Here is a 21,471-nt window from a genome sequence, read left to right as displayed (position 1 = left end):
TACACCCTGATCAGGTCCTGGGGATTATCCACTTTTATGTGTTTCAAGACATCCAGCACTTCCTCCTCTGTAATATGGACATTTTACAAGGTGTCACCATCTATTTCCCTACATTCTGGATCTTCAATGTCCTTTTCCACAGTAAACACTGATGCAAAATACTTGTTTAGTATCTGCTCCATCTCCTGTGGCTCTACACAAAGGCCACCTTACTGATCTTTGAGGGGCCCTATTCTCTCCCTAGTTACCCTTTGGTCCTTAATCTATTTGTAAAAACCCTTTGGATTCTCCTTAACTCTATTTGCCAAAGTTATCTCATATCCCCTTCCTCCCCTCCTGATTTCCCTCTTAAGTGTACTCCTACTGCCTTTATACTCTAAGGATTCGCTCGATCTATCCTGTCTATACCTGACACATCCTTCTTTCTTTTTCTTAAGCAAACCCTAAATTTCTTTAGTCATCCAGCATTCCATATACCTAGCAGGCCTTCCTTTCACCCTAACAGGAGTATACTTCCTCTGGACTCTAGTTATCTCATTTCTGAAGGCTTCCCATTTTCCAGCTGTCCCTTTACCTGCGAACATCTGCGCCCAATCAGTTTTTGAAAGTTCTTGCTTAATACTGTCAAAATTGGCCTTCCTCCAATTTAGAGCTTCAACTTTTAGATCTGGTCTATCCTTTTCCATCACTATTTTAAAACTAATAGAATGGTGAGAATATTTGAATAAAAGAGAAGGGATGTCTTGCTACAATGATACAGGGCCTTGGTTTTGGTCTCCACATGTGAGGAAGGATGTTGTTGTGAGAGAGTACAGCTGATTCCTGGGATGGCTGAACTGACATATGAGGAAAGCCCAAATCAGTTGGAATTATATTCACCGGACTTCTGAAGAATGAGGGGAGACCTCACAGAAACCCATATAATTTTAAACGGACTAGACAGGGTGAGTGGAGGAGGGATGTTCCGAATGACAGAATCATGGGTCACAGAATAATTTATTCATTCATGGGATGTGGGCATTGCTAGCTGGGTCAGCATTTATTGCCCATCCCTAGTTGCCTTGAGAAGGTGTTGGTGAGCTGCCTTCTTGAATTGCTGCAATCCATGTGCTGTCAATAGATTCACAATGCCCTTAAGGAGGGAATTCCAGGATTTTGACCCAGCAACAGTGATATATTTCCAAGTCAGGATGGTGAGTGTCTTGAAGGAGGACGTGGTGTTTCTTGGCTTCCTAGATGGTATAGGTCCTGGGTCTCGAGGGTACTGTCAAAAGATCTTTGGTGAATTTCTGCAATGCACCTTGTAAATAGTACACACGCCTGCGACTGAGCAGAGGTGGTTGACAGGAGGTAAACCATTTTGAACTAAGATGAGGAGAAATTTCTTCGTCCAGAGAATGGTGAGACTGTGGAATTCCCTATCACAGAAAACAGTTGAGGGCAAAACATCAACAACACAAAAAAAAAATCAAAGAACTGCTGATGCTGGAAATACGAAATAAAATCAGAAATTGCTGGAAAGAGTGAGCAGGTCTGGAAGCAGTTGTCAAGAGAAAACAGAGTAAACTTTCAGTCCAGTGACCCTTCTTCCAGAATGGTCAGAACATTATAAGATTTGTAGTAGTAGTAGTAGTAGTAGTAGTAGTAGGATACAGCATTTGGGGCTAAAGGGGTCAAAGAATATGGTGGAAAAGCAGGAACAGGCTTTTAAGTATGATAAACAGACATGGACCTAATGAATGGTGGAATAGCCTACTCCTACTTTATGTTTGTAGACAAAGGAGGCTGGAAACTGTAGCTGTAACAGTTGGATTGAGGCCAATGATTGGGGCAGCACGGTAACTCAGTGATTAGCACTGCTGCCTCACACCACCAGGGACTCAGGTTCAATTTCATCCTCGGGCGACCATCAGTGTGGAGTTTGCACATTCAGTTTAGTGGACTGACCATTCTAAATTGCCCGTAGTATCAAGGGATGTGCAGGCTCGGTGGGAAATGCGGGGTTACAGGGATTGGATGGGGGAGTGGGATGCTCTTCTGAGGGTTGATGTGGATTTGATGGGCCAAATGGCCTGCTTCCACACTGTAGGAATTCTATGGTTAGGGGTGGAAACCCTGGCAGTAATGGACAGGAGCAAGGGGGGCTGCAATTAATGGAAACCCAAACCTCAACAGCTGAATGGATAAAGAAATGATCAGATACAAATGAGATGCACACACTGACTTGAAAGGGTGGAAGGGGGAGGCTAATAACTGGGGGCAAACACCTGCCTCTAATTAAGAAAGGGAGGCAGTGAGGGTTGGAGAAACAGCTTTTGGACCAGAATTTTCATGCATTCTTCAGAGGGAAGGGTTCCAGTGACGAGGAAGCTCACAGGGCTGAGGGCAGAACAAATTATTGGGGATGTTTCATAACCCGGGTGAAAAGCCCAAACAAGCAAACAGATACAAACCTTATCTGCACCAAAGCAGGAGACGAGAGAGGAGAGGAGCAAATATTTGGCTTTCACCTGCCATGGGAGGGCTTTAAGACGATGCAGTAAGAATGAGTAAAGAGGCAGCTTCACATCCCCAAAGTGGCTGCATTCCTGTCTGTAAATATCCAAGAACAGGCGGAAAGAACAATGTACAGAATCCAGCAGACCCTCCACCTGCCAACAACAAGAACATTGCAGGGCATCAGTTACACAAACCATAAACTCCAGACTTAGAGAAGTATAGTACAGCAACAGATCCTTCTATCCAACTTGTCCATACCGACCAGATATCCTGACCTAATCAACTCCCAATTGCCAGCACTTGGCCCATATTCCTCCAAACCCTACCTATTCATATACCCACCCAGATACCTTTTAAATGTTGTAATTGTACCAGTCTTGACCACTCCTCTTGCAGCTCATTCCATACATGCACTACACTCTCCGTGAAAAAGTTGCCCCTTAGGTCCCTTTTAAATTTTTCCCCTCTCACCCTATACCTTTGCCCTCTAGTTTGGTTTCTTTTTCAGCAGCACTCTGCATGGCCCTGAGTAAGAACCAAGCTTCACTGTGAGGCTGAGTTACCTGATGCTGTGAATTAGCCTGGGACCAACAAGCAAGATTAGAGTGGTGCTGGAAAAGCACAGCAGGTCAGGCAGCAGGAAAGTCGACGTTTCGGGCAGGAACCCTTCATCACGACAAGCATCCTATGTACCTCCAGACCAGTGTAAATATTTTCAGGAAAAGCACAGTATGGGATTAGATACAGAGTAAAGCTTCTCTTCTACACTGTCTCAATTAACCATTCCCTACGCAGGTACAGCATGGGGCTAGTAACACAGTAAAGCTACCTCTACTCTTTTAAACCGAAAATAGGGCTCCTGTTATATTGTCCCCATCAAATAGTGATATGACAGATTTAGGTACAAAGTTAAGCTGCCTCTATACTCTTCCCCATCAAACTTTTCCAGGACAAGTGCAGCACAGGATTAAATTCACAGTAAAGCGTCCTCTACAGTTTTCACCTGAAAGAAAAGTTCTGCACTTGTTCCCAACAAACATTCCCAAGGCAAGTACACCATGGGATTAGATACGGAGTAAGGCTCAACTCTTTTAATTAGAATGTAAAGCCTCCCCTACACTGTTCCCCCATCATACATTTCCAGAACACTGACAGCATGGCTCGGATACATTGTACAGCTCCCTCTTGACGGTCCCCATCAAACATTCACATGACAGACAGCATGAGCTTAGGTACAGAGTAAAGCTACCTCTAATTATCTAAACTGAAAGCAAAGCTCCCCACATCTTGAAAATTAAAAATAAAGCCCCCAGTCAACTTGAAATTGAAACACTCTGTACTCTTTAAACTGAAAATAAAGCTTCCTCAACTCCTTTAAACTTAATGTAAAGCTCCTTTATATTGTTCCCATCAAATCTTCCCAATGAAAAATTGTTCAGTGAAAATATATGGGTAGCAATTAGAAATAAGAAAGGAAAGGTCACCTTGACGGGATTGTACTATAGGCCCCCCCAACAGTCTGGGGGAAATTGAGAAACAAGTATGTCAGGTGATCTCAGATATATGAAAGCATAATAAGGTTGTAATAATTGGGAGTTTTAATTTTCCAAACATTGACTGGGGCTACCAAACAGTAAAGGTTTGGATGATGAAAAATTTGTTAAATGTGTTCATTAACATTTTTTTTATCAATATGTAAATGCTCCTACAACAGAAGGAGCAAAACGTGACCTTCTTTTGGGCAAAAAATCGACAAATCTGAGGTGATTTGCCAAATACAGGTCGAAATTATACGAAGAACCCTTCGGAGTATTTATAGACAGAGGGATCTGGGTATGTAGGTCCACAGATCACTGAAGATGTCAGTGCAGGGAGATAAGGTAGCAAAAACGGCCTGTGGCATGCTTGCCTTCATTGGAAGGGACATTGAGTATAAGGACAGACAAGTTATGCTGCAGTTTTACAGAACTTTAGTTAGGCCATACTTGGAATATTGAGTATAGTTCTGGTTACCACACTACCAGAAGGATGCAGACGCTTTGGAGAGTGTACAGAAAAGGTTTACCAGGATGTTGCCTTGTCTGGAGGATTGTAGCTATGAAAAAAGATTGAATAGACTGGGTTTGTTTTCACTGGAATGCAGGAGGTTGAGGGGCGACCTGATAGAAGTTTATAAGGTTATGAATGACATGGATAGAGTGGAAAGTATGAGGCTTTTTCCCAGGGTTGAGGAGTCAATTACGACAGAACACAGGTTCAATGTACGTGGGGAGTTTAAAAGAAATTAATGAAGCAAGGTTTTCACACAAAGGGTGGTGAGTGCTTGGAACATGCTACCAGAGGTGGTGGAAGCAGACACAATAGCAGCATTCAAGTAACACCTGGACGAATACATGAATAGGAAGTGAATAGAGGGATACGAATCCTGTAAGTGAAGACTGAATTAGTATGGAAAGGCAAAATGTGTCAGCACAGGCTTGGGGGGCTGATGGGCCTGTTCCTGTGCTGTATTCTTCTTTGTTCTAAAAAGGCAGGGCAGGTGACTGAAGTAAAAGTAGGGGAACAGTTTGGATCTTGCAATCATAATTCTATTAGTTTCAAAATGGCTATGGAAAAGGATAAGCCTTCCATAAACGTTAATATTTTCAACTGGAGTTAAACAAAATTTTTATGGTATGAGACAAGAACTTTCAAGAATTGATTGGAGTAGACTGTTCGCAGGTAAAAGGACATCTAATAAGTGGGAGGCTTTCAAGAGCGTAATGACGAGAACTTATTTCATAGAATTTCAATTCATAGAATCCCTACAGGGTGTAAACAGGCCCTTCGGTCCTCCAAGTCCACACCAACTCTCCAAATAGTAATCCACACAAACCCATTCCCCATTACCCTACATTTACCCCGAACCTACAGAACACTATGGGCAATTTAGCATGGCCAATTCACCTAACCTGCACATCTTTGGATTGTGGGAGGAAACCAGAGCATCCGAAGGAAACCCACACAGACATGGGGAGAATGTGCAAACTCCACATGGACAGTCGCACGAGGCTGGAATCGAACCCAGGTCCCTGGTGCTGTGAGGCCGCAATGCTAACCACTGAGCCACCATGCCGCATTAGAGTGAATGGTAAGGCTAGTAAGATTAAGGAACAATTATGGAATAAAGTTTTGAAGTTCTAGTCAAGAATAAAAGAAAATCTTACTTTAGATATCGACAACTGAATTCAAATGAATCTCTTACACAATAGTGTGGGAGCATTCTTAAGAAAGAAATCAGGAAAGCAAAGAGGGAATGTGAGATCGCTTTGGCATGTAAGGTTCAGGATAATCTGAAGAGATTCTACAAGTACATTAAGAGTAAGAGGGTAATTACAGAGAGGATAGGGTTCCTTAAAGATCAAGAAAGTCGACTTTGTGTTGAACCCCAGGAGACGGGAGAGATACTAAATGAATATTTTGTGTCAGTTTTTACTGTGGAGAAAGAAATGGAGAACGCAGGAAAATAAATATTGATAAAAATGGATAAATCTTTGGTCTAAAGTATCCCAAAACTATTTGGGAAGGGAGGAAATTGCAAGACCCCTTACAGAAATATTTGCATCATCCATAACTTCACGTGAGATGCCTAATGACTGAAGAGTGGCTAATGTTGTGCCTTTGTTTAAGAAGGTTCGTAAGGAGAAACTGGGGAACTAGAGACCTGTGAGTCTGACTTCGGATGTGGGTAAGTTGTTGGAGGTGATTTTAAAAGGTAGGATTTAGAGACATTTAGAGAAGCACAAATTGATCACGGATAGCCAGCATAGTTTTGCGTGAGGAAAATCATATCTCATAAATTTGACTGAGTTTTTTGAGGAAGTTACCAAAAAGATTGATGAGGGCAGAGCAGTAGACATTGTTTACTTGAACTTTAATAAAGCCTTCGACAAGGTTCTGCATGGGAAACTAGTTAGTAAAATTCGGTCACAGGGTGAACTTACCAATTGCATACATAATTGGTTTAACGATAGGAGAGAGAGAGAGAGGTAGTGGAGGGCTGCTTTTCAGACTGGAGGCCTGTGACCAGCAATGTTCCACAGGGATTGGCTCTGGGTCCTCTTTTGTTTGTCATTTATATAAATGATTGGGATGAGACCATAGAAGGAAAGGATGGGAAGTTTGCAGATGATATCAAAATTGGTGACATAGTGGAGTGTGAAGCAGATTTTCTAAGATTACAAAGGGATCTTAATTAAATGGGTTAATAGGCTGAAAAAAGGCAAATGGAGTTCAATCTGGATGAATGCAAGGTATTGGATTTTGGTACAACAAACAGGGGAAGGGCTTATACAATTAATATTAGGGCCTTGGGTAGAGTTATAGAACAGAGGGACCTAGGGGTTCAGGTACATAATTCTTTAAAGTTTACATAACATATAGAGAGGTTGGTTAAAAAAGCAGTTAGCACGCTTGCCTTTACTACTTAACCCTTTGAGTTTCAGAGTTGGGACGTCATGTTGAGGTTGTACAGGACATTAGTGAGATTTCTTCTGGAGTACGGTGTCTGATTCTGGTCGCTGAGTTATAAGAAGGATATTATTAAGCTGGAGAGGGTTTAGAAGAGATTTACCAGGGTGTTGCCAGGTATGGAAGGTTTGAATTGTAAAAAAAAGGCAGATAGACTACGACTTTTTTTCACTGGAGCATAGAAGGTTGAGAGGTGACCTTACAGAAAATCATAAAATCATGAGGTGTATAGGTAGTGTTGATTGTAGGTGTCTTGCCCTAGGATGGAGGATTTCAAAACTAGGGGACATATTTTAAGGTGAAAGGAGAGAGATTTAAAAAAGATATAAGGGCAAATGTTTTTACAAGGTGGTTCACGTTTGGAATGAACTTCCTAAGGAAGTGGTGGACGTAGGTACAGTTACAAAATTTAAAAGACACTCAGGTAAGTGCATGAATAGGAAGATTTGGAGGAATATGGACCAGAAGCAGGCAGCTGGGACTGGTTTAGTTTGGGATTACGTGTTTCCGGGATCGGTTGGATTAAATAATCTATTTCTGTGCTGTATGACAGGGACAGCATGGGGTCAGACGCAGAGTTAGCCTCCCTCTATTCTTTTAAACTGAAATTAAAGCTCCTTCTACACTGTTCCTTCAAACATTCCTAGGACAGGAACTGCACACACTTAGGTAAAAACAATGACTGCAGATGCTGGAAACCAGATTCTGGATTAGTGGTGCTGGAAGAGCACAGCAATTCAGGCAGCATCCGAGGACAGGCAAAATCGACGTTTCGGGCAAAAGCCCTTCTATTCCTGATGAAGGGCTTTTGCCCGAAACGTCGATTTTGCCTGTCCTCGGATGCTGCCTGAATTGCTGTGCTCTTCCAGCACCACTAATCCAGAAACTGCACACACTTAGTTACAAAGTAACACGTCTTTTACATTGTCCTCATCAAACAATCTCAGCACAGGGATAGCAAGGGCTCTCTCTACTCTTTTATACTAAATATAAAACTGCCTCGAAACTGTCCCATGAAACAATCCCAGCATAGGCACTGCACAGGGTCAGATACAGAGTAAAAATCTCACTACTCTTTTAACCTGAAAGTAAAGCTCCCTTGATACTGTCTACATCAAACACTCTCAAGACACATACTGTGCAGGGCAAGATGCAGAGTAAAGCTCTTCTACTCTCTTAACCTGAAAGTAAACTAAAAGCAAAGCTCTCTTTGACAAGAATAGAAATAGCTGGAGAAAATCCATGAAGTGAGGTGGTCACATCGGAGATGCAGGAGGAAAGACCACCAGGAAAACTAAAGTGAGTCGGCAGAGAGTGCAGGAATCCCCTGTGGCCATTCCCCTCAAAACATTTGCATACTGTTGGGGGGGGTGAGGTGGATGATCGTTCAGAGGAAAGCAGCAGTAGCAAGGTCCGTGGCACTTTGACTGGCTCTGGGGCACAGCAGAAAAGGTAAAGATTAATAGAACCTTGGTGAGAGACAACTCGATAGTTAGGGGGACAGACAGGAGATTCTGTGGCCACAAACAGGAATCCAGGTGTATTGCCTCCTGGGTGGCAGGGTCCAAGATACCTCGGAGAGACTGCATAACGTTCTCAAGGAGGACAGTGAGCAGCCAGAGGTCATTGTGCATGTTGACACAAGTGACAATAGATAGAAATCGGGATGAGGTCCTGCCGAGTGATTATAGAGAGCTAGGAAAAAGGTTAAAAACCAGGGCCTCAACGATGGTAATCTCTGGATTACTTCCAATGCCATGCGTTAGTGAGGGTAAGGTCAGAAGACTGTGGTGCAGGGGGCAGGGTTTGAGATTTTTAGATCATTATGATCTTTTCTGGGGCAGAGGTGACCTGTTCAAGAGGGACAGGTTGCACCTGAATTGGAGGGGACCAATATCTTGGTGGCCAGGTTTGCTAGTGCTACAAGGGAGGAATTAAATTAGATTGGCGGTGGGTTGGGATCTTCAACAGCTGGGAGGCAAGTGCGAAGCTGGAAGGAGATACAGTAATCAGAAATAGTAAGTTGAAGAGATAGATCAGGTTGGAACACAACAGGGTGCGAGAAATGCCCGTTGTACTAAATTGCATTGATTTTAATGCAAGAGGGCTGACAGGTAAGGCTGATGAACTCAGGGTACGGATAGGTAGGTGGGAGTGGGATATTATAGACATTACAGAAACATAGCTAAGGGAGAGACAGGACTGGTGGCTTAATGTGCCAGGATACAGGTGCTTTAGGCAGGACAGAGTTGGAGGAAAGGGGAAGTGAAGTTGCATTTTTGATTAAGGTGAGTATTCCACAGCAGTAATCAGAGATGAAATCACTGAAGGATCATCCAGTGAGGCTAAGAAATCAGAAGGGGGTGGTGATGTCATTGGGGTTGTACTGTAGGGCCCCAAGTAGTCAACGGAAATTAGAGCAACAAATATGCAGAGAAATTGGGGAGACTTGCAGAAGCAATATGGTGGTCATAGTAGGGGATTTTAATTTTCTTAACATAGACTGGGATTGACACAGCATTAAGGGCTTAGATGGGATGGAATTTGTTAACTGCGTTCAGGAAAGTTTCCTTACATAGACGGTCCTACTTGGGAAGGGACAAAACTCAACCTACTCTTGGGAACTAGAACAGGACAGGTGACTGAGGTGACATGGGTGGAACACTTTGGGACTGGTGATCATAGTTCTACTAAGTTTAAAATAGTCAAGGAGGGAGACAAGACTGGTCCACAGCTTCAAGTTCTAAATTAGGCAAGGTGAATTTTGATGGAATGAGACAGGAGTTTGCAGGGGTTGATTGGAGTAGTTTGTTTGCAGGCAAAGGGACCTCCGGCAAGTGGGAGGCCTTTAAACATGAGATAGCGAGAGTTCAAAGTCTATATTTTCCTGTGAGGGCGATGGGCAAGGTTGGCAGGAATAGGGAATCCTGGATGACAAGAGATATTAAGGCTTTGACCAGAAAAAAGGAGGCACATTTCAGGTACAGGCAGCTGGGATCAAGGGATTCCCTGGAGATATATAGGGGATACAGGAGTTTACTGAAGCTGGAAATCAGGAGGGTGAAAAAACAGGCACAAATAGCCTTGACTGAGGAGGTTAAGTTGAAGTTCTTTAGTATAAAGGAAAAAGAATAACTAGAGACAGAATAGGACCAAAGTGGACATGGATGTGTAAAACCGCTGAAGATGGATGAGGTTCTCAATGAGTATTTCTCCTCTGTGTTTACTATGGAGAAAGACATGAAGACTTGGGAACTTGGGAAAGTTAGTCGTGAAAGTTAGTTTGTGGGTGGCACGGTGGCACAGTGGTTAGCACTGCTGCCTTACAGCGCTAGAGACCCGGGTTCAATTCCCTCCTCAGGCGACTGACTGTGTGGAGTAGTGTTAGGTAAGGGGTAAATGTAGGAGTATGGGTGGGTTTCGCTTCGGCAGGTTGGTGTGGACTTGTTGGGCCGAAGGGCCTGTTTCCACACTGTAATGTAATGTAATGTAATCTAATCTAAAATATCTTGGGGACAGTCCATATCACAGTAGAGGAGGTGTTGGTTGTATTCAAGTGTATGAAGGTGGATAAATCTCCTGGTCCTGACCAGATATATCCAAGAACATGCAAGAGGCTAGAGAAGAAATTGTGGAGGCCCTGGCTGATATTTTTGCATCATTGTTAGCCACGGGTGATGTCCCGGAAGACTGGAGGGTAGCAAATGTTGTGCCATTATTCGAGAAGGGCTGCAAAGAAAAACCTGGGAACGAGAGACCAGTCAGCTTAGTTATGTAAGAAGATTCTGAGAGATAAGGTATACATGCATTTGGAAAGACAGGGTTTGATTAGGCGTAGTCAGCATGGCTTTGTGCATGGGAGATCATGCCGCACAAATTTGTTAGAGCTTTTGGTAAGGTTCCACATGGTAGGCTGCTCTGGAAGGTTAGATCGCATGAAATCTGACAGAGGTGGCAAATTGGCTACACAATTGGCTTGATGGTAGGAAGCAGAGGGTAATAGTGGAAGGATACTTGTCGGACTGAAGGCCTATGGAGTGGAGTGTCTCAGGGATCATTGCTGGGTCCATTACTGTTTGTCATCTATATCAATGATTTGGATGAGAATGCACAAGGAAGGCATGATTAATAAGTTTGCTGATGACACTGAGTTAGGCAGTATTGTGGATAGTGAGGAAGGTTATCAGAAATTGCAGCAGGTCCTTGACCAGCTGGGGAAGTGGGCCAAGAAATGGCAAGTGAGGAGTTTAATATGGATAAGTGTGAGGTCTTGCATTTTGGCAAGTCAAATCATGGTAGGAGTTTCATGGTGAATGGTAGGGCCTTAAGAAGTGTAGTGGAACAGAGGGACCTTGGAGTTCAGGTGCATGGTTCTCTGAAAGTAGGGTCACAAGTAGACAGGGCTGTGAAGAAAGCTTTTGGCACACTGGCCTGCTTCAGTCAAGGCATTAAGTATAGAAATTGGGAAGTTATATTGCAGTTGTACAGGATGTAGGTGAGGCCACACTTGGAGTTCAGTTTTGGTCACCTTGCTCTAGGAAGGATGGTATTAAACTGGAAAGAGTGCAGAAGGAATTTACAAGGATGTTGCCAGGACTCAAGGGTCTGAGTTATAGGGAGAGGTTGGACAAGCTAGGACATTTTTATTTAGAGCACAGGAGAATAAGGAGGGATCTTATAGAAGCATATAAGATCATGAAAGGCATGGATAGGGTGAATGCACTCAGTCTTTTTCCCAGGGTTGGGAATCGAGGACACTCCCAAGGCAGGCACAGCACAAGGTTCGATACAAAATAAAGCTCCTTCTTCTCTTTTAAATTGAAAGTAAAGCTAACTCTACCATTGTTGAAAGTAAAGCTTCATCTACACTGTTCCCTTGAAGCACCCCCTGTACACGTACAGGATTAATACAGAGTAAACAATTCACACCCTTTTGTTTGATCAATTAAAACATAGTTCGTCTGTATTTTAACTCCATTTACTTGCCTTCATTCTCAATCTCTCAGCATTCTTCTCCAATAACTAATTGCTGATCTATATCTTGAAAGCTCTTATAACGGATCTGTCCTGTTCCTTATTCCTCCCTTCCCATCGCTGTCCTGTCTCTCTGTCTCTGTTCTCCTCTCTACCTCAATAAGCCCTTGAATTTATTATTGGAGAGAATGGACGATTTCAGTGCAAAAATATTGTCCGCTGACGTCAGTGCATCTACCTGTGCACAAGTTCACAGGAATGTTACGATTACTGCCACACCCCAGAGAACCTCATCCTAATCCTGCCTGCTCTACCCTCTGACCCACAGACGATCCCTCGCAATTGCTTACTGGGCTTTCAATCTTGTGCCACATCAGCTCCAATAGTTGGGTGGTAAAAGTTGAATGCTGCTCGAGCAACCTCCCAGCACGCAGTCTCCAGATTTTGGCAATATTCATCTTTATGCACTTCAGCCACAGAGTCAGCACTGAAATCAAATGAGACACCAATGTCACATCATCCCATCACCACCAACACAACCCAAGCACATCCTGATCCCAACACACCCAACACTGACACATCACCAAACCTGTGCTGTGCTAACTCAGTCACTTCCAACCCTGTGCCAACTTGGTCCTGACATCCTTCCTGAACCCGACACCGCTACTGACCCTGTCTCGATCCCGGAGCCACAAACTCCATCCCAATCTTGGCACGCCAAATATCTCCCGATCCTGGTGCTTGACCATGTCCTGATCCCAGCGCCCCTGACCTTGTCCTGAACCCGGTGCCCCTGACCCTGTCCTGATCCCGGTGATCCTGACCCTGTCCTGATCCCGGCGCCCCTGACCCTGTCCTGACCCCGACGCCCCTGACCCTGTCCTGATCCCAGCGCCCCTGACCCTGTCCTGATCCCAGCGCCCCTGACCCTGTCCTGATCCCGGGCCCCTGACCCTGTCCTGATCCCGGCGCCCCTGACCCTGTCCTGATCCCGGCGCACCTGACCCTGTCCTGATCCCGGCACCCCTGACCCTGTCCTGATCCCGGCACCCCTGACCCTGTCCTGATCCTAGCGCCCCTGACCCTGTCCTGATCCCAGTGCTCCTGACCCTGTCCTGATCACGGTGTTCCTAACCCTGTCCTGATCCCGGTGCCCCTGTCCTAATCCCTGCGCTCCTGACCCTGTCCTGAACCCGATGCCCGGACACTGTCCAGATCCTGGTGCTCCTGGTCCTGTCCTGATCCCGGGGCCCCTGACTCTGTCCTGAACCCGATGCCCCGGCTCTATCCTGATCCCGGTGCTCCTGACTCTGTCCTGATCCCGGTCCCCCTGACCTTGTCCTGATCTGGTGCCCCTGACCCGGTCCTGATCCTGGTGCCCCTGACCCTGTCCTGATCCTAGCGCCCCTGACCCTGTCCTGATCCCAGTGCTCCTTAACCTGTTCTGATCCCGGTGCTCCTGACCCTGTCCTGATCCCGGTGCCCCTGTCCTGATCCCTGCTCTCCTAACCCTGTCCTGAACCCGATGCCCTGACACTGTCCAGATCCCGGTGCTCCTGGTCCTGTCCTGATCCCGGCGCCCCTGACTCTGTCCTGAACCCGATGCCCCGGCTCTATCCTGATCCCGGTGCTCCTGACTCTGTCCTGATCCCGGTCCCCCTGACCTTGTCCTGCTCTGGTGCCCCTGACCCGGTCCTGATCCTGGTGCCCCTGACCTGGTCCAGATCCCAGTGTCCATGACCCTGTCCAGGTCCCAGCGCCCCAGACTCTGTCCTCATCCCGGTGACCCTGTCCTGATCACAGCGCCCCTGACCCTGTTCTGATCCCGGTGACCCTGACCTGATCCCAGCGCCCCTGACCCCGCCCCGATCCCGGTGCCCCTGACCCTGTCCTGATCCCAGCGCCCCTGACCCTGTCCTGAACCCGATGCCCTGGCCCTATCCTGATCCCGGTGCTCCTGACCCTGTCCTGATCCCGGCGCCCCTGACCCTGTCCTGATCCTGGTGCCCCTGACCCTGTCCTGAATCCGATGCCCCGACCCTGTCCTGACCCCGGTGCTCCTGACCCTGTCCTGATCCCGGCGCCCCTGACCCTGTCCCGATTCCGGTGCCCCTGACCCTGTCCTGAACCCAATGTCCCAGACCCTGTCTTGATCCCGGTGCTCCTGACCCTGTCCTGATTCCGGTGCTCCTGACCCTGTCCTGATTCCGGTGGCCCTGACCCTGTCCTGATCCCGGTGCCCCTGACCCTGTCCTGATCCCGGTGCTCCTGACCCTGTCCAGATCCCAGTGTCCATGACCCTGTCCTGATCCCAGCGCCCCTGACCTTGTCCTGACCCCAGCGCCCCGACACTGTCCCGATCCCGGTGCTCCTGACCCTGTCCTGATCCTGGTGCCCCTGTCCTGAACCCGGTGCCCCTGACCCTGTCCTGATCCCTGTGCTCCTGGCCCTGTCCTGAATCCGTTGCCCCTGACTCTGTCCTGATCCGGGCGCCCCTTGACCTTGTCCTGATCCCGGCGCCCCTGACCCTGTCCTGAACCCGGTGCCCCTGACCCTGTCCAAATCCCAGCGCCCCTGACCCTGTCGCGATCCCGGCACCCCTGACCCTGTCCCAATACCGGCACCTCTGACCCTGTCCCAATCCCATTGCCCCGACCCTGTCCCGATCCCGGCGCCCCTGATCCAGTCCTGATCCTGGTGCCCCTGACCCTGTCCCGATCCCGGCGCCCCTGACACTGTCCTGATCCCGGTGCCCCTGACCCTGTCCTGATACCAGCGCCCCTGACCCTGTCCCGATCCCTGCGCCCCTGACCCTGCCCCGACCCCGGTGCCCCTGACACTGTCCTGATCCCGGTGCTCCTGATCCTGTCCTGAACCCGCGCCCTTGACCCTGTCTCGATCCCGGTGCCCGGACCCTGTCCTGACCCCGGCGCCCCTGACTCTGTCCTGAACCTGATGCCCCGACCCTATCCTGATCCCGGTGCTCCTGACCCTGTCCTGATCCCAGCGCTCCTGACCCTGTCCCGATCCCAGTGCCCCTGACCTGATCCCAGCGCTCCTGACCCTGTCCTGAACCCGATGCCCTGACACTGTCCAGGTCCCAGTGCTCCTGGCCCTGCCCTGATCCCGATGCTCCTGATCCTATCCTGATCCTGGCGCCCTTTACCCTGTCCCGATCCCAGTGTCCCTGACCCTGTCCTGATCCCGGCGCCCCTGACTCTGTCCTGAACCCGATGCCCTGGCCCTATCCTGATCCCGGTGCTCCTGACCCTGTCCTGATCCCGGCGCCCCTGACTCTGTCCTGATCCCGATGCCCCGGCCCTATCCTGATCCTGGTGCTCCTGACCCTGTCCTGATCCCGATGCCCCTGACCCTGTCCTGAACCCGGTGTCCCTGACCCTGTCCTGAACCCGGTGCCCCTGACCTTGTCCTGAACCCGGCGCCCCTGACCCTGTCCTGATCCCGGCGCCCCTGACCCTGTCCTGATCCCGACGCCCCTGACCCTGTCCTGATCCCGGTCCCCCTGACCCTGTCCTGATCCTGGTGCTCCTGACGCTGTCCTGATCCCCGGTGCTCCTGACCCTGTCCTGATCCCGGCGCCCCTGACCCTGTCCTGAACCCGGTGCTCCTGGCCCTGTCCTGAATCCAGTGCCCCTGACTCTGTCCTGATCCGGGCGCCCCTTGACCTTGTCCTGATCCCGGCGCCCCTGACCCTGTCCTGATCCCGGTGCCCCTGACCCTGTCCAAATCCCAGCACCCCTGACCCTGTCCAAATCCCAGCGCCCCTGACCCTGCCCCAATCCCGGTACCCCTGACCCTGTCCCGATCCCATTGCCCCGACCCTGTCCCGAACCCGGCGCCCCTGATCCAGTCCTGATCCTGGTGCCCCTGACCCTGTCCCGATCCCGGCGCCCCTGTGGTGCCCCTGACCCTGTCCCGATCCCGGCGCCCCTGACACTGTCCTGATCCCGGTGCCCCTGACCCTGTCCTGATCCCGGTGCTTCTGATCCTGTCCTGAACCCGCGCCCTTGACCCTGTCTCGATCCCGGTGCCCGGACCCTGTCCTGACCCCGGCGCCCCTGACTCTGTCCTGAACCTGATGCCCCGACCCTATCCTGATCCCGACGCCCCTGACCCTGTCCTGATCCCGGTCCCCCTGACCCTGTCCTGATCCTGGTGCTCCTGACGCTGTCCTGATCCCCGGTGCTCCTGACCCTGTCCTGATCCCGGCGCCCCTGACCCTGTCCTGATCCCGGCGCCCCTGACCCTGTCCTGATCCCGGTCCCCCTGGCCCTGTCCTGATCCTGGTGCTCCTGACGCTGTCCTGATCCCCGGTGCTCCTGACCCTGTCCTGATCCTAGCGCCCCTGACCCTGTCCTGATCCTGGTGCCCTTGACCCTGTCCTGAACCCGGTGCCCCTGACCCTGTCCTGATCCCGGTGCCCTTGACCCTGTCCTGATCCCGGTGCTCCTGACCCTGTCCTGATCCCGGTGCTCCTGTCCTGAACCCGGTGTCCCTGACCCTGTCCTGATCCCGGTGCTCTGACCCTGTCCGGAACCCGCCGCCCAGCAAGTCTATGTTGCCAAAATTAGACTACTACCTACACCAGTCCCACTTTCCATCACTCGGTCCATAAGCCTTGAATGTTATAACACCTCAAGTGTTCATCCAAGTACTTTTATGAACTTCCTGACTTTCATCTTACAAGTGTTCATTGTTCTTGATCATTCAACTAAGGGGACGAGCTGATTTCTTTTCACCCTATCTATGCCCCTCATAATCTTACACACCTCTTTCAGGTACCCTCTTAGCTACTTCTACTTTAAAGGAAAGCAATTTATTGAATTTATCCAGCCTCCCTTCATAACTAAAGTGGTCTAAACCGGGCAACATCATGGTGAATTTCCTCTGTACTCCCACCAGTGCAATCACATCCTTCCTACAGTATGGTGACCAGACCACTATTAGGTAGTAGTCAACAGATGAAGGCAAGCATCCCTTATGCTTCCTTAACTCACCTATTAACACGTCCTGCCACCTTCAAGGTTTAGTGGACAATAGTTCTCTCAGCGTCCTAGTTTTCTGCCATTCACTGTGTACTCTCTTGCCATGTTCATTTTTCTAAACTTCACATCAGGGTTAAACTCCATCTGACCAATCTGCTTACATACTCCTGAAATCTAAGACCTTCCTCCTCACTGTCAACCACCTGATCAATCTTTATATCATCTGCAAATTTACTTTATCATTCCTCTCACTTATGAATGTCACAAACAATAAAAGACACAGCATTAATCTCTGTTGAACGCCACTGGACAACAACCTCCAGACAAAAACAGCTTTATACCACCAGACTCTGTCTCCTACCACTAAAGCCAAGTTTGGATCCAACTTGCGAGGTTACCCTAGAGCCCATGAGCTTTTATCTTCTTTATTAGTCTCCCACTGGGACCTTGGCAAAGGCCTTGCTGAAACCCATAAAAACTACATCAACTGCATTAGCCTTATCCAGACATCCGGTCATCTTTTCGAAAAATTCAGCCATAGTCGTTAGGCAAAGTCCTCTGACAAAGTCATGCTTGTTGTCTGTGATTAAACATGCCCCTCTAAATGGAGATTAATTTTATCTTTCCCTATTTTCTCCAATACCCTATCAGTCATATTAGACTCATGGGTCTACAGCTCCCTGATCTATTTCTACCATCCTTATTGTAAAGTGGAACCACAGTAGCTGTCCTCCAGCCCACTACCACCTCCTCCTCTATGGCCAGAGAAGAATTAAAAATTTTGGTCAGGACCCTGTGATTTCCTCTCTCTTCTCCTGTAGGAGCTTGGGATACAACTCATCCCAACCTGCAGATCTATCCAATTTTATATCTGCCAAAACTTCCAACACCTCCTTGCTTTTTATATCAATCATCTTAGGAACCTGATAGCCCCTCTTGTCATATTCTGTACTTGCATCCTTTTTCTCATGAGTAAAGATAGATGTGAATTATTCATTTAACAGTACCAATGTCCCCCGACTTCATGCACAGATTGGCCCTTGGTGCCTAATGACACTCCTTACTCTACCCAAATCTTGTCACAGCTGATGTGACTGAGGTGATCTCATTGAAACATGAGGGATTTGTTCGGATCTTTACAAGGTAAATGCTGAGAAGATATTTACCTCCATGGGAGAATCTCGAGGACACAGTCTTAAAATGAAGAGGTGCCAATTTAAGGCTAAGAGGAGGATGAATTTCTTCTCTCAGTGGATTGAGAGTCTTTGGAACTACTTGGCACAGATACTGTGAGAGCAGAGTCCTTCTGTGTAAATAAGGCTGACGTAGATCGATTTTTGATTATTAGGCAAATCAAGGGTTATGGGAAAAGGGCAGGAAAGTGTAAGGAGTGTTGGATCAGCCATGATCCTGCTGAATGGAGAGCTGGGCTGTACCATTGAGACGGTCTACACCAGAACCATGATAGGGCCAGTGTACTTCCAAACTGCGTAACTTAAGAGACGGAGAGGATTTTAAAATAAATAGTGGGGACAAGGGATCAAAAGTGCAATATAAAATAGTAGAACAAAAGGGGAAAATAATAAGATGTGAAATAAAGATCAGAGAATGGTAGGAGGGGCAGAGAGATAAAACCTAAGAATATACCAATAATAAAGACTAGATGCTACAAAGATACCAAAAAGCCAAAACAAAAGGTGCTGTATCTGAAAGTACACAGCATTTATAACAAAGTAAATGAATTGATAGTACACAATGAAAAAAAAAGATCTGCTTGCCATTACAGAGACATGCATGCAGGATATCAGGATTGGGTCCTGAATATCACAAGTCAAGAAAAATAAAAAGCTAGGTAATGCTGGAGGGGTAGCACTGTTCATCAATGACACATCTGTGCAACAGTTAGTTATGGCCTTGGTTCAGGAGATCAGGATGTGGAGCATCAGTTTAGTTGGAGATGCAGAATAGAAGCAAAAAGAGGTTGCTAATCGGAGTGATGAATATTAACTACAATGTGGGACGAAGCATACAACAAGAAATATTGGATGCGTGTGTTATAGGGACAGCAATAATCACGGATGATTTTTATCTAGGCATAAACAGGAAATATTAAGACTGGTAGTAGTTGCCTACACAAGGAGCTCATAGAATACTTCAGAGATAATTTCTTTGGATAGCACATTCTGGAACTGAACAGAGAACAGGGAGGACCCATCATCCTTGGTTAACCAAAGACATTAAGGAAAGAATCAAGCTTAAGGGAAACGTATAAAACGGCACAAAATGAGTGGCAGGTCAAATGATTGATCAGAACATAAAGAATGCTAGAGAATGCCAGAAAATTAAAACAGGAGGAAGAAATTACAGTGTGAGAGGAAACTAGCTAGGAATAGAAAAATAAATTACAAGAGTTTCTACTGATATTGCTGGAGAAAGGGAGGTAGAATAAGTAAAGTGAGTGATGGTCCTCCTGAAAGTGAAAATGTGAATAAACAGTAGATAAGGAAATGGTGGATAAATGAACAAATAGTCTACTGTGTCTTCACCATAGACAATTTAACAAACATTCCAGCAATAACTGTAAATCAGCAGGTGGAAAGTAGAGAAGGACTTAGCAAAATACAATTATGAGAGAAGTGGGACGATGCAAACCAATGGAACTGCAGATTGACAAGTCTCAGGGTCCAAATGTACTACATTCTGGATTCTTTAAAGAGGTTGCTAATGGGCTAGTAGATATGTTGGTGTTAATTGTCTAAAATTTCCTAGACTCAGAAAAAATTCTGTCAGACTGGAAAGGAGCAGTACAACCCCTAAATTCAAGAGGAAGGGAGTCAGACAACAGGAAACATTCAGCCAGTTAATTTGTTGTCTGTTGTGGGGCAATGTTTGAATTGATCATTAAAGAGAATATAGCTACATGTTTCAAAAAACTCAGGAAGAATTAGCCCTGGTTATTGTCAAAGGGAAATCATGTTTATTAGAATTCTCTGAAGGAGCACCATGCACTATGGCTAAATGGGAGCCAGTCGATATTTTACACATGGATTTCCAGAAACCATTTGATAAGGTGCCACATTAAAGGTCATTTAAGAAAATGAAAGCTCATGGTGGGGTATAACATGTTAGCACAGACACATGATCGGCTGGATAGAAAATAGTGTCTTTATAAGTGGTTCTTTGGCTGGCTGGTGGAATGCGGCAAGAACAAGAACAAAGAACAATATAGCACAGGAACAGTTTGATTCCGCTAGGCCCACACAGCTCGTGACCACATTACATCCTTGGTTCAAACATGCACAAAAGAGCTGAATTCCAAATGGGAGGTAGAATGACAGCCCTTGACATCAAGGCTGTGTTCAGCCAAAAGTGGCATCACGGGGCCCTAGCAAAATTGGAATCAATGGGTATCGGGGGAAAACTCTCCAGTGGTTAGATTCATACCTGACTGTTGAGAAGTTAGGTAGAGTATTTGTGGATTGGAAGGCAGGATGTTAGGCTTTGATGTTTGTAAAATGATAAGGGGAAGAGTGTGTGGTCCCTTTAAATGATTGTGTGTTTTTCTTTCTATGCATAGCAATTTGAAAATGAGTGTCTGTGGGCAGCAGCTTGCCAGTTGCAAGTGTTCTAATTGAAACATCTGTATTAAAAGGCTATACCATTAGTAGCATTTTTACCAAGACAACAGATTTCTTAAATTTAGCCAATTAATTTAAACCAGACATTTGGAGACAAAAGACCAATTAAATTTAAAAGGGAATTATTCGGTTTGTTAGTGATTCTGTGAATTTGTTCACTGTTGGAGTTAGAAAAATAAATTGTTACTTTTTGATTATAAAGTGAATGAAAGGATTTCATTTCATTTAACCACTCCTTTATAACAGATTTGGGGGTGAGAGGTAGGTTGTACCCCTTGTCACACTTCATTTAACAGATTATGAGGAAAGGCAAGCCTCTCTGGATGATTCACATAGAAAGATGGTTGTGGTTGTTGGAGGTCAATCATCTCAGCTCCAGAACTCCATCAGGGATTCATCAGGGTAGTGTCCTAGGCCCAACCATCTTCAGCTGCTTCATTCATGACCTTCCCCCATCATAAGGTCAGAAATGGGGATGTTCGTCAATGATTGCACCATGTTCAGCACCATTCGCGACTCCTTCGACACTGAAGCAGTCTGTGTCCAAATGCAACAAGATCTGGACAATATCCAGGCTTGAGCTGACAAGTGGCAAGTAATCTTTGCGCCACACAAATACCAGGCTATGACTATCAATCTAACCACAGCCTCTTGACATTCAATGGTGTTACCAGTACTGAATGCCCAATTAGCAACTTCCTGGGAGTTTTCATTGATCAGAAACTCATCTGACTCATCACATAAATGCAGTGGCTACAAGAGCAGGTCAGAGTCTAAGAATACTGCAGCAAGTAATTCACCTCCTGACAAGTCAGGTATGTGATGGAATACTCCCCACTTGCCTG

At 46.8% G+C, this 21,471-nt stretch overlaps 1 protein-coding gene across 5 annotated transcripts in view; it reads right to left on the bottom strand.

The window, feature by feature from the left end:
• The window catches only part of si:ch211-225b11.4 (thyroid adenoma-associated protein homolog), a 240,776-nt gene that overhangs the window by 141,110 nt on the left and 78,195 nt on the right, over nt 1-21,471 (bottom strand). For all 5 annotated transcript variants that reach the window (XM_043716172.1, XM_043716174.1, XM_043716173.1 and 2 more), the window contains 2 exons: nt 12,333-12,469; nt 2,454-2,651 (listed from right to left, as the gene is read on the bottom strand). In XM_043716172.1, the coding sequence (XP_043572107.1) occupies nt 2,454-2,651; nt 12,333-12,469 (335 nt within the window). The remainder of the gene's footprint in view (nt 1-2,453; nt 2,652-12,332; nt 12,470-21,471) is intronic.

This window comes from Chiloscyllium plagiosum, chromosome 25, assembly GCF_004010195.1.
Source record: "Chiloscyllium plagiosum isolate BGI_BamShark_2017 chromosome 25, ASM401019v2, whole genome shotgun sequence".
Lineage (NCBI taxonomy): Eukaryota > Metazoa > Chordata > Chondrichthyes > Orectolobiformes > Hemiscylliidae > Chiloscyllium > Chiloscyllium plagiosum.
This window is presented reverse-complemented; position numbering and strand designations above follow the sequence as displayed.